Source organism: Patagioenas fasciata, chromosome 4 (genome assembly GCF_037038585.1).
Source record: "Patagioenas fasciata isolate bPatFas1 chromosome 4, bPatFas1.hap1, whole genome shotgun sequence".
NCBI classification, from domain to species: domain Eukaryota; kingdom Metazoa; phylum Chordata; class Aves; order Columbiformes; family Columbidae; genus Patagioenas; species Patagioenas fasciata.
In genome coordinates, this window is record NC_092523.1 from 57,466,389 (window position 1) to 57,478,607 (window position 12,219).

General features: G+C 50.9%; 1 protein-coding gene across 1 annotated transcript; it reads right to left on the reverse strand.

Moving 5' to 3' along the window:
- Positions 1-6,378: 6,378 nt before the first annotated feature.
- Positions 6,379-7,299, reverse strand: LOC136101489 (placenta-specific gene 8 protein-like). The gene is made up of 3 exons (XM_065837655.2): positions 7,091-7,299; positions 6,797-6,921; positions 6,379-6,486 (listed from the first exon to the last, which is right to left on the reverse strand). The coding sequence occupies exons 1-3, from the start codon at positions 7,194-7,196 to the stop codon at positions 6,379-6,381; spliced, it is 339 nt and encodes a 112-aa protein (XP_065693727.1). The 5' UTR covers positions 7,197-7,299.
- Between the last annotated feature and the right edge of the window lie 4,920 nt (positions 7,300-12,219).

Below are 12,219 nucleotides of genomic sequence, written 5' to 3' on the forward strand. Positions count from 1 at the left end.
CAGTGAGGGTGGAGTAAGCGCCCATGGGCTCCCAGTCGGCAGCATCAGGTGCCCAGTGGGCACCCAGGAGCTTCTGGTCGGTAGCACGGAGGTCGCACCGAATGTCCCAGTGGCTCCCAACAGCCCCAGAGGGGTTTAGGAAGCCCCAGTGTGGGCCCTGTCCGCCTACGGCCCTGCCCCGGGAGTGTCCCAAAAATCACAGACCTGCACTGAAAAATTACAGTTCGGTACAGGTTGTGCCCTTGGCTTCTGGGATACTGAGGGGGTTTGTGGAGGCAGTTGACAGGAAAGTGACTGAGGGTGTTGATCTTGGTCAAGCTTGATGTTAATTAAGGGCTTGTGCTTGATTGCTTTAAGTGGGACTTTAAAATGGGGTGTGCTTCTCCTTTCATTATTCCATCTTAGCATCACTGAAGCTATCAGGCACTTAATTATTTGGTTTTTACCCTACTAACTGTTTTTACTGTAATTAGATTGTGTGTACATTCCTTTTAACTTGCCATTAGACATTCTCCTCTTGCTTGGGCATCTGAGCTAGACTGGAACCACATTCCAGTTTCTCTTGTAACACTTCTCATACATAATTGTGTACAAAGATAATGTACGGCACTGATTATGTCTGGCTGTTGGAGTCTACCTGAGAAAGATCTAACTTCGTGTCAGTTTGAGGGGATTTCATGGATGCAACCTCTCCCTGTGTAGAAAGTGGAATAACAATTATTACCAGTGTATGTCTGTATTCTGTAGTGTCAGTAGGTTGTATAGTCAGTTATTGAAAGAAAAAAAACAACACGACTCCATCTCGTTGCTGTGCTTGGGAGTGCTGGCTGCAGCCAGGTGACCGGGAGCCATTGCTGCCTGTCACACCTCACGTCCTTTCCACCTTTTGTGTTGGGTGGGACGTGCATGTATGACTGAAGCGGCGAGTGTCGGTGCTAACAAATGCCCATTTGAGGTGAGAACAGCTGCAGGACAAGGTGTTTATCTAGACCCATTTCAAATTAATATGGGATACATTGGCAGAGTCAGTTTCCAAGTGTTACATTCTAAAAATAACTAGAGGGAAACAGCTTGAAAGCTTTAGCCACTAAAGCAATATGTGGGGTAGCTATTCTATAGGAAAGTCCTTAGATGCCAAAAGCCAGTGTCCTTTGGCCCTTTTGGTAAGCAAGCAGATTTACTTAAGAGCCATGTTGTGTCAGCCACAGTTAAGCTGGTGACATCTTGATAAAAGTTTGGACCATAATTGTGGAGAGGAGGTGTTTCTCTATGAAAAAGGGGATTTCTGCTCCCCGGTTAGCCCTTGCTAGGACCAGCCATTCCATTTCTATTCCAAGTGCAATATTGGTCGTGGACCAGCACAACTGTGAAAGAGCCTGAGTTCCTTATTTTGGAGGAGTCTGAGACCAGAAAGTTGCAGGGCTGCGAACAATGACAAAACCCAGTGGTTTTTCCCCTATTGTATAAAGGAGACTTGAAAGCACATCTTGTTTTCCCATATAACATCAAGTTTTCAGCCAAAAATCTGTCATCAGGCAGCAAAGTCCATCTCAGAAAACCAGAGACATAGTCTCTACTTGGAGCACATGTGCCAAGGAATAGTCAGTTCAGCAGCTCCTAAGTAAATCTGCTTGCTCATCTTTTTCTACATTTCAAGGCTTTGCAAATGAACACATTTACTGGTCCAAACTTTTGCCAAGATGTCACCAGCCTAACCGTGGCTGACACAAGTTGTCACCATCAGTTCACCGGCAATCTAAGTATTACACTTATTATTAAAAACTTCTTGAGACCCCCATAGACACAGGCCACTCTCAGGATCCCCCCTAAAAATGTTGCTGTTTTTCCACAAATCCCAGTGCTGGCAGGCCTGCTCCAAAATACCTGGCTGCAGGAAAGCTGCTCTCGTACTAAGTCCAAATTCAGGTCTATTACAAAAGGCATGAGTTTGCTTCCCCCTTTACTGCACCTACTTTGCACAATCAGTGCTTAAAACCTGGAGGGACCATTATGGCACAGACTTATTGTGGAATCGGAATCAGAAGCCTTCTAATCCACTTGTGCATTGCTGAAAACAACTCGGAACCCAAGCTGGTATTGGTTAAGATTGCACGAAGGGAAAAAAAGTTTCTGGGAGCCTTTTTTTTTTTTCCATTTTTCCATTGCAGAAAGCTGGTTTGTTTTGCAAACTACTTATTTTCCTTTGAAATATAATGTTATTTTCTGGAAGACCCAGAGCATGAACTAAACTCTTACCAGAGGGGAATACAGCAGTACCGTCTTCTTTTCTTTAGCGTGCTTTAGTAAATAATACTTCATCATTTATTTGCTAGCAACTGAGAATACATTTTTCTTCCAGTTATCCACAGCATCTCTCAGGTAAAAACAAGGACTAATCTGAGCCATGACTAAAAAACCCTGTTTTAAGCAGAACAGAAGACAACTGTGCTTCTGAATTAATTGAATTTGTGTGCAAAAAGGGAAGAATGGTTTGCGTGCATCAGAATCTCAGCATGGTTCTCCATCTGAGATTCACCTCTGCTCATTTAAGCTGCATCACAAAAGATGACCCATCTGAGGGATGTATTCTCCTGCTGGGATCATGTCATAGTATTCAGAGACCCACGACCTCACCCTGGAGCTGGCCTCTGATCTGTGGCTTTCCAGGGTGCAACGGGGTGGGACCAGACATCTCCCACGGTCCTTGCAGCCAACACCCTCTGGGAGGGGGGCAGCAGCTTCATTCCTGATTCAGCATCACCTGCTGCCTTTATCTCCCTAACAGGTGAAGGAGTTGGGGACTGGGCTGGCAGGGAGGGGGGTGGGCAGTGTGCAAGGACCTCTACCGGATGTGGGAGTCCGGTCACATTGTTCCCTGAGGAACCAGGCCAAATTAAGTGTTGGACTTAGTCCCCGGAGCAAAAAGTGATTTTTTTTCTTCGCTTCTTATGCAAGGAGTATACGAGCACCAGAATAGTTATTGAATCATTAGTCAAAATTTATTCAAGGTACAATGATGACAGTTCATATTCAAGTTATGACAGTGGTTGATTTATAACCTTACCAAAAGCCTAGATTACTGTCATTAGCTGGAGCTGCAATTAGCTTGTAAGAAGAATTTGCTACAATGCAATGCTGACAGCAGCAGGAGCATGTGTTCTAGAGCTGAAATAACTCAGGACTTCAGGTAAACGGAGGTGAAACATCCATTGTTCATAAGAAGCATCCAGTGTCCATCAGTCAGAGCTGTAACAAGCAGGAACATCTCCTGTCCAGGAGGTGGAGCTGCCTGAAACTCAGAGAAGCCCAAGTGTCCACCAGCAGGCGGCAGCATTTGTCCACCCGTCTGCTGGAGTGTCCGTAACCCCAGCTGTGAGAAGCAGGAACATCTCGTATCCCAACCGTGCATGAGCCGGAGCTGCCATTCAGAGCTGGAGATGTAAGAAGCAGGAGCTGAAATAACTTGGAGCTTCAAATACCTTGAAATGTTAGCAGCAGAAGGGTCCATTGGCCAGAGCTGTGGAACCTGGGAGTGTCTCTTATTCAGAGCATCCGGGAGCTGGAGTGTCTGTTGCTGGAGCTATATAACTAGCCCAGGTGTCTGCCAGCCAGGAGCCAGGTGGGCACAGGCAGGGCTCTCCCCAGAAAGGAGCTCTTGCCAGGCACGAGCAGCAGAGAGGAGAGTCGTCCTTCTGCAAGCAGGTAGCCTGGCCTCTTCCCTCGGGGATTAAATCCACACCCTTTCTGTATGGAGGGTCTCCCCCTGCCCTGTTCCCAAGGGCAGAAGCAGGGTGGGGGTCCCCCCAGTGCTCCAGGGGCACAGCTGAGGTGGCTGCATGAGGTAGCAGTGTCTCCACTGTACCTGCCAAAGGGGAGGAAAAGCAGTAGGTCAGAGCTGCCAGCTGCAGAACCCAGCCCCCCACAGCCCCAGAGAGCCCACAGGAGATGCCTGTCCCTCTCCCCAGCCTGAAGAACCCCCCTCCACTAAGCAGGGTGCATTTCAGCAGGGCACAAAACAACTGGGAGCAGCACTGGGGTTACCTGTGGGGACACAGCTGGGTGGGACACCAACAGCTCTCACTCCACCTTCCCTGAACTCCCAGTCCCCCAAATGTGAGCCACAAACTGCAGTGACAGCAAGCACAGGAACCGCACCGGCGAGCTGACCTGCCAGTGACAACTGCTCTGGGAAGCCACATCCCTCACCCACTTCACGTGCCTACACCAAAAAGGGACAAAAGTAACATGGTACCTACCCAAGATGAGCTTCAGTGTACGAGCTGCTCCACAGAAGGGTGGGGATGCCAGGCTGGCTCCTGACTTGGTGACATGGCTCATCCACATCAAGCAGCTTTTCTGTTGTTCCAACTCCTGGCAGCCATTTGGTGAGTTGCTTGCTGGTAGTACCTCAAAAAACGCACACAGGTGAGTGAGCGTATGTACATACTTGCTTTACTAGTCATTATTTTAGTAACATAATAAACTCAGAGAAACAAAGCTTCCCTGTCCTTGTGTGCTACAGCATCCTACTAACCCACTGTCATGACCTTCACAGGTTGTGACAGTGACACCTGCCCAGCACAGGCAGCCTGTCCTGGGGGTACTGCAGAGAAAGGGACAAATGTCCCAGGCTGGTGTCATCCAGCTTGGCCTGGCCCAGCCGTGCCTACCCCATGGCCCCTTGCATGGAGGAAGGGGTCCCCAACAAGGCCAGCCCTACCCCTAGAAACTACCCCACTGAGATGGGGGAAACCTGCCCAGGGCAGCTCCACACACTGCCTCTTCAGCCAGCCTTGGGAGAGGCACCTCAGTCCCCCCCAGAGACACCCATTGCCCCCATGCAGCCCCCAGCCCAGCGCCAGGCCCTGCACACCCAATCCCACTCTGATTGCTCCCAGTCCAGGCAAGCAGCAACCACCAACACCAACAACCACCACGGGGTGTTCCTGAGTAACAGCTAGACACAGTCCCAGCGCATCCGACTCCGCCGAGTTCTGCTGTGGGCACAGCACCCCATCTGCCCCTGCCACAGTACAGCCCCTCTCCTATGTCACAGCCCCCGAAACCCTGGGCTGCGCTGAGTACCTCCCACCCTGGCCAGCAACCACAGACCACCAGCCCCCAGCTCAGCCCTGACAGCACAGGGGGCGTGCAGCTGTTCGGCTGCTGCTTCAGTCACTCACCAGGCATTGCCTGCAGCTCCTGCTTCCCCTGATGCTTCTTGGACAAGGTGGGTGCTGATGCCCCTCGCTGGCTGCTCTGCTGCAGCACTGCCTTGCAAGGACAAGAGACCCATGAGTACATGAGGGCACAAAATGAGCAAAAAACACATTTTCCCATTTAAGACATCAAAGTTTAAACCAATCTGAGGCAGCACTTGGGGCTGCAGCCCTTGTGTCTGCAGAGCACCCCTAGCCCCAGAGTTACCTCTTGCCTCTGCTTTGCCATGGCAGGTAACAGACAAGCCCCTGCACAGCACCAGTTATCCAAGCTCTTCAACCACAGCATCTTATGCCCAACACCTGCAGCTGTGGGGGTCTCCTGAAGCAGCAGGTCCCATATGACAGACTTCTACGTTTGTATGGTGGAAGCCAAGCAGGACAGGGAATCTCACACCATCACTGTCACTCCTTTGCTGCTGCCTTCCATGTCTCGGAACTGGGAATGGCCCAGGCAGGACCAAGAATGGGTTCAACCTGCTCAAGCCTCTCTGAGTTGCAGGGTAATGCTGCAGTACCCAGAGGAGAAGCAGAGCTGGATGCAGCAGGCTTGGCTTCTGCTTTGCTGCATTTTATCTTGATTATCACTTTCACTGCCTGGTCCCATTCCAGTGGTGCTCTGCAAGATAAAGTCATCTTTATCTAATAACCTCAGCACTGTTTTGACCACACAGCGTGTAAAAGCACAATGCTGTCCTCCAGTGTTGCAGGAGAACACAGCAATAAATAATGACACAGGCAGGAAGGCAAACTCTGCTGTTTATTGCTGGTGTCACCCAGGGAAGGGGGAACCAACCACAACCCAGGCAAACCCCTCATGGTTCTTTTCCCAAAGGCCGGAGCAGCGGCAACTTCCACCCACAGCGGCTCCGCAGGGCACAGCGAGGATGGTGGCATCTGCAACGGGAAGGGAGAGGGGGTCAGGGAGCAGTACTGTGTCTTGCCACACGGTGTGTGTCTCTCCAGTCCTGATCCTTCTGTCCTGCATGAGGCTCCCAGCAACATTTTGCTGCAGGACAGATCACCCTTGTCACCCAGCCTTTGCTATTTTGGCACCACAGCAACCCTGTCTCTTTAGTCAGGTGCTGGTAGAGAGACTGCAGGAACCCACTAGGCTCCAGGCAGGACAGCTTTATAAACCTGCTCCAGCACACCAAACTTACCAGAATATGCCCATCTCCCTCCTCCGGTTGATGTCCCTTTTCAGCTGGCAGAGCGAGCACGTGGGGCAGAATGTGGTGGCAACCCAGTCACCCAGAATGGAGCCCTGCAGAGCAAGGGACATTGTATGAATAACCCCTTCCCATGGCAGCTTTGAAGTCTTCCTATTGCTCATCATTTGCATCCCTGGGCACACAGCTGTTCATGCCCAGCGAGGAGCCGGAATGAGGCGGTACGAGACAGGGTAACTCACAACAGGGATGCAAACACATCCCCAGCTCCTTGCCTATCGGGGTGCCCATGCAATTCCTCACCAATGCTCTCCCCCTCAGGCACCCCCTTTCTCCTTCCCTGAGTGCACACCCCAGCACCCAGCTGGCTGCTGCAGATTTTGCTTCCATGGGGGCATCACTGACCGGAATGTTGTATCTGGTACGGTAGAGTGTCCTCATGGCCACGCTGGGGCCGCACATGCTGCACTCGTTCATGTCCCCAGCCACCTGGCAGCCCAGGCAGGGGAAGCAGAAGGCTCCACAAATACCTGTGGGACAGAAACAGGCTTGGCTGAGGGGAAAGAGCACGGGGGGGGGAAGCTGCTCCACCACCTGTACCCACCAAGGCAGGGCTTGTGATGTCATGGAAAAAGGAGAGAAAACATCAGAAACACTCTTTAAGCCAACAGCGGGAGCAAGGGGTACACGTGTACTTACAGACACCGACATCGGAGCAGCAGTCCAGCAGCCCCGACTGCCACTTGCTTGCCTGTGGGACAGACGAAAATTGGGTCTGGGCTGTGACCACATGGTGAGATGCCATTGCCAGTGTGGGGTCAGGTCCCTCCAGGCAGTTTGTGGTCTGGAAGGAAAAATCATCAGGGAAAGAGGCGACAGCTGTTTCTGAAGTTGGTGTCTTGCTCAGGGTGCAGCACGCAAGGACAGAGAAGGGAGCACATGTCCCTGAGGGGCCCCTGATACTGGGGCACTGCCACCCCCACCACAAAACATGAGGCTCAGCTCTGCTGGCAGCCACCACTGTCCTTTGCAGCAAAACTCTCCCCAAAACCAGCCTCCGCAAGCTAAATGCCTCATTTTATAGAAGCCTTTCTGCTTCAGAGCCTCAGTACTTCAACACTTCAATCCTGTCTTCTCATCCCCAGTTCAACTTTCCTCATTACCTCCATAAAGTGGTATTTTTTTTTTCATGTCTGCAGTTTCCCAGAGCTACTATAGCTCAGTTGCAGCTCTCCCAAGCTCTCAAAAGTCACCTTAGTGCTTGCTTTGTTCCCCAAGCATCTCAGCCTCTCTGCCTTCCTCTCTGCCTCTGTTCTCCACCTGCTTGCTTAGCCAGCTCCACCAAGGCACAGGATTTCCTTGTCCTTTTCCATCACCCACAGCCCAGTTCCCTTCTCTCGTCAACTTGCCTCATCCTTGTCCTCTTCCTCAGTTCCCCAGAGCCACATGGTCCCTAGAGCCATGCTCCTGCCCATCCTTCCCCAGCAATGAGGCCACAGCTTCTGCAGGCAGCAGAGCTCCTTTTCCATACCACCTTCCCTGACCCCACCCAGCCCACAGAACAGCTGTGTCTCCTTTTCCACCACCTTCACCTGTGGCCTCTTCCCTCCCTGCTGCCCCTGTGAGGCGTGGAGCTATAATTAACAAAAAAAATAAAATAAAATAAAATAAAATAAATAAAATAAAATAAAATAAAATAAAATAAAATAAAATAAAATAAAATAAAATAAAATAAAAACTCCCGTAGGAAATCCTGTACAAACATGGTCCCTGGCCCACGCCCTGGGTACCTGCCCTGTGCCCGAGCTCGGCACCATCCTGCTAAGCAGCACAAGGATGAGATGCAAAGGCTACAAGGGCTCTCTCCTGCTCACAACACACAGCCACATGCCTTCAGTAAAGAAATCATCGTTTGTCAAGCAGCCCGAGCTTCAGATCTCATAACCATGGGCAGCTGCTCCTTTGTCCAGGAGGGGTCTCAGGGCAGTTCCATGTGGAGGTCCTCTCCAACCACCATGTCCCCACACAGCCCATGGCCGTTTCTGCGATCAGCATTCCTAGTGTTTAACAGGGTGCCTTTGGATGGGTCGTGCCCTGCCTGCCCGTGCCCAGTTTGGACACATTTGCCGTGCCTGCACGGGCAGCACTGCTGCCTCTCTGGGTGCTGTCCAGGGGTGCCAGCAGAGCAGCCCTCCCCTCCCAATCCCAGCGCTCCCTGCCTTTGTGTGACAAGGGAGTGCCCAAGTTCCAGGATGCTGGGTGGAGCAAAAAGAAAAACAGGGGAACCATTTACATTTTGAAGGAAGGGATGATGTTATTAAGCCCTATAAATTTGGTTAAATCACTATAAACCGAAAAGGATTGTTTGCACAGCAGTATTACACATCTACAGGGTGTTTCAAAAAGATGGACCTGATTTCACAATGGGAACATGTTACAATTACACAAAAATTTACAAATGGCTTAGTGAGTTACGAAGTAACCTTTTTATAAATGCTCTGTGTTTCCTCCACCTGCTGTACAGATAATATCAACACAGTAGTTCTATTCACATATAGTGATTTCAAATCAGGTCCACATTTTTGAAACACCCTGCACACAGAACTTAAGCATTAAATGCAAATCTCCGGACATACAGTGGAATAAATACATTACCATGCCCAGCACTCAGATGACCATCAACTGCTTTACCCGTGGCCAACACTGAAGAGAGATGGGCTGTAGCATTGCACGGCTATTGACTATCATCAACAGGTGACAAATAAGCCGGTGGCTTTGCCGGCAGCTCTTGCAGCCCCCCCATCATTTATAGACTGGCCTGGACACATCTCTTCCATCAGACACTGCGTTTTGCCATACAGGCAACCCTTGTCCCCTGGTAGTATGCAGACAGGAGATGGTGAATTACACTGTAAGAAGGAAGAAACCTTGTAAAACACCTGTGCATGATTTGCTCTCCACTAGCTTTCTGCAGGCAGCGGGAGGTCAGCTGCACTGATTGTGTCTGAGACACTGATATCTGCTCCCATCACGTGACGAGTGGCCTTGAAGGATGAACCTCCAGCCTCCAGAATTGTCTCAGACACCCGCTCCTGCAGGGGTTAAAAGACAGGGGTGTTTTCCTGCTGCTACCGACCAGGGCTGTTAAGCAGTAAAAAAGCTGCCGTGCCCTTTGAGAAAAGTCACCTGGCTGTTGGCAGAGACCTTCAGAGCAAGCACAGGCAACCCCGTCACTTGTGGGTGCAGCAGGGCCACAGCACCCATCGGCCCTCACCGGGGACCCCGTCCCAGCCACTGTCCTGGCCTGTTCCTGCAAGAGCCCCCAATAATGCCTGCCACATCTGTGGGTGATGTGACACACCCCATGGCACACCAGAATGGCAGCCCCTGTGGGGAGCCTGCTCACCGGCAGATGAAGAAGAAGGAGTTGGGAGGGGAGGGGACAGACCATGGACAAGCCCTGCAGTGGGGACGCCAGGCAGTGGGGGCACGGGCTCCCATGCAGGGATAGGAATGCCTAGCAGCAGGCAGGATCACAGAGATCATGGTGAGAAGCCTAGGCAGGAGCAGCAGCAGAAGGTTTAGGAGCATAGAACCATAGAATCATTTTAGTTGGAAGAGACCCTCAAGATCATTAGGTCCAACCATAACCCAACCCATTTCTTTCCATGTCCCTGAGAACCTCATCTACATGTCTTTTAAACCCCTCCAGGGATGGTGACTTCACCACTTCCCTGGGCAACCTGTTCCAATGTCTGATAACCTTTTCCAGGAAGAAATTTTTCCTAAAATCCAATCTAAACCTTTTCTGGCGCAACTTGAGGCCATTTCCTCTCATCCTATCACTTGTTACTTGAACGAAGAGACCAACACCCTCCATGCTACAACCTCCTTTCAGGTGGTTGTAGACAGCGATAAGGTCTCCCCTCAGCCTCCTTTCCCCCAGGCTGAACAGCCCCAGTTCCCTCAGCTGCTCCTCATCAGACTTGTGCTCCAGGCCCCTCACCAGTTTCCTGTGCCAAATGAGGAATTCCCTCAGTGCCAGATAGCAAGATCAACAGTGAAACTGCAGCCAGTGGTGCAGACACACACACACTGTGCCCTTTGCAGGCAGGGCTGGCCACAGACTTTATCTTCCTCTCCCCAAGTGTGAGCACACCACATCCCAGCATGAACAGAGGCTGTGGTGAGGAGCAGGAGCAGGCAGCAGCCTGGAGAAGCCTCTCCTAAGAGATGGCCGGCACCCAGTACGCCCAGCACATCATCTCGAGTACCCCCAGTTCTACCACTCCACAGCACCATCAGTGGTGTTGGAATAGCTGGTGGGGAGAAAATGGGTCCTGAGGTGCAGGCGGCCACATTTCACCAATAATCAAGGTTATAAAGCAGCATCTTTAAATATACATGCACATGTGTATGTGCAGTAGCAACACACTGCAAAAGCTGCCATCCTTTAATTCTGCTGCCCACTTCTGTCGAGCTGCCCATCGGCAGCACCTGGCATGCTCTGGTCTAGATCTGAAGTAGTTTTCCAGGCAGAAAACTTCACTTCTGTTTCCACCCCATCCCAGGCAGTGCTGCTTCAGCCACACTCACTTTCCATAGTCTTATACCGCAGCTAATGCTGAAACAAAGCCAGCCGTACATACCTGCTGAGCTGTCCTTGTCCCAAGTGATGTGCGTTCTTTTCCTGGTTCTCATCCTTTATATGTGCTGGGTGCTCCCTGACGACCGAGCAACCTCTGCTCCCTCTGACTAACCGACTGGGTGCTGGTTTAGGTGCTGTTCTTGCGCAATTGCAGCTGCCCCACTGAAGGCAGCTGCCTGCCAGCCCACTGCGTCTTCTGCTGGGCTCCCACTGAAGAATCATAGAATCATTTTGGTTGAAAAAGACCATTAAGATCACGAAGATCATTTACCCCAAGGCCTGGAGCCCCGATGGGGCACGCCACTTTCGGTAGAGCTTTTTCAGAGAAGGACGATGCTAAGCCTGAGCATTGGCAAGAAGTGACTGTAACTTCTCTCTGTGACAGAGGTGCTGCCTTAAGGTACAGCTGCCAAATCACACCATGCTGTGCTGGAATGAGATGGCAGCCTGGTATTTTTTTCTCTCCCCCTGCTGTGCATTCCTGGGTCTTTATCTATGCTAAGCTGAAAATCCAGCTTCCTATATTTCCAGAGATTATCTACAGGATGGTCTGGGCTGTCTGGGGTTCAGGCAGGTGAGCGTGCCATTGCACAGACCCCTCCCCAGCAGCGACAGAGCCTCTACCTGTCCTTTACAAGGTTTGTGGTGAAGGTGAAGGCAGAGGAGAAAAAAAATAAGATCATATTTTGTTTAGAGAATAAAACTGAGGGAGATATATAGGAATGAAAAATTCTTTAGTATCAATCCAAGAGTGACAGAGAGAGGGTGGATACAACCTCGTGGCTGCCTCCCTGATGCCTTTTGGATGAAGAACATGTTGCTACCAGCCCACCCTCCCACTGTGGCTGGGAGGCAGCAGGGTTTGCCTAGAGAGGACCTGGCCAAGCTACGATCCAACCAGGTTTTTAATTGCAGGTGGGTGGGCATTCATGCTCAGGGTCCAAAGGGCAACGCATCTCTGCAATGAAGGGATGAAGGAGGTGGGCTGGTACCTGGCAACTGCTTCTATGTATTACATATCCTTTCTAAAAGCTGAGTGAATAACAAAATACCCAGGAAAATCTTTCTCTGCAGAGGGTGTGGGGAAATCTGAGCTGCACCAGGGGCCGTGGAGATGGATGGAGTGGGAGGATGACAAGTGCTCTCAGGCACTGCAAAGCACGACACACACACACAGACA

Excerpts from the sequence above, each read along its gene's own strand:
- LOC136101489 (XM_065837655.2), bottom strand. The coding sequence starts at position 7,196 with ATGGCATCTCACCATGTGGTCACAGCCCAGACCCAATTTTCGTCTGTC. Across the intron at positions 6,922-7,090 it reads CTGCTCCGATGTCGGTGTCT|GTATTTGTGGAGCCTTCTGC; the intron begins GTAAGTACACGT and ends TCTGTCCCACAG. Across the intron at positions 6,487-6,796 it reads GTACCAGATACAACATTCCG|GGCTCCATTCTGGGTGACTG; the intron begins GTCAGTGATGCC and ends CTTGCTCTGCAG.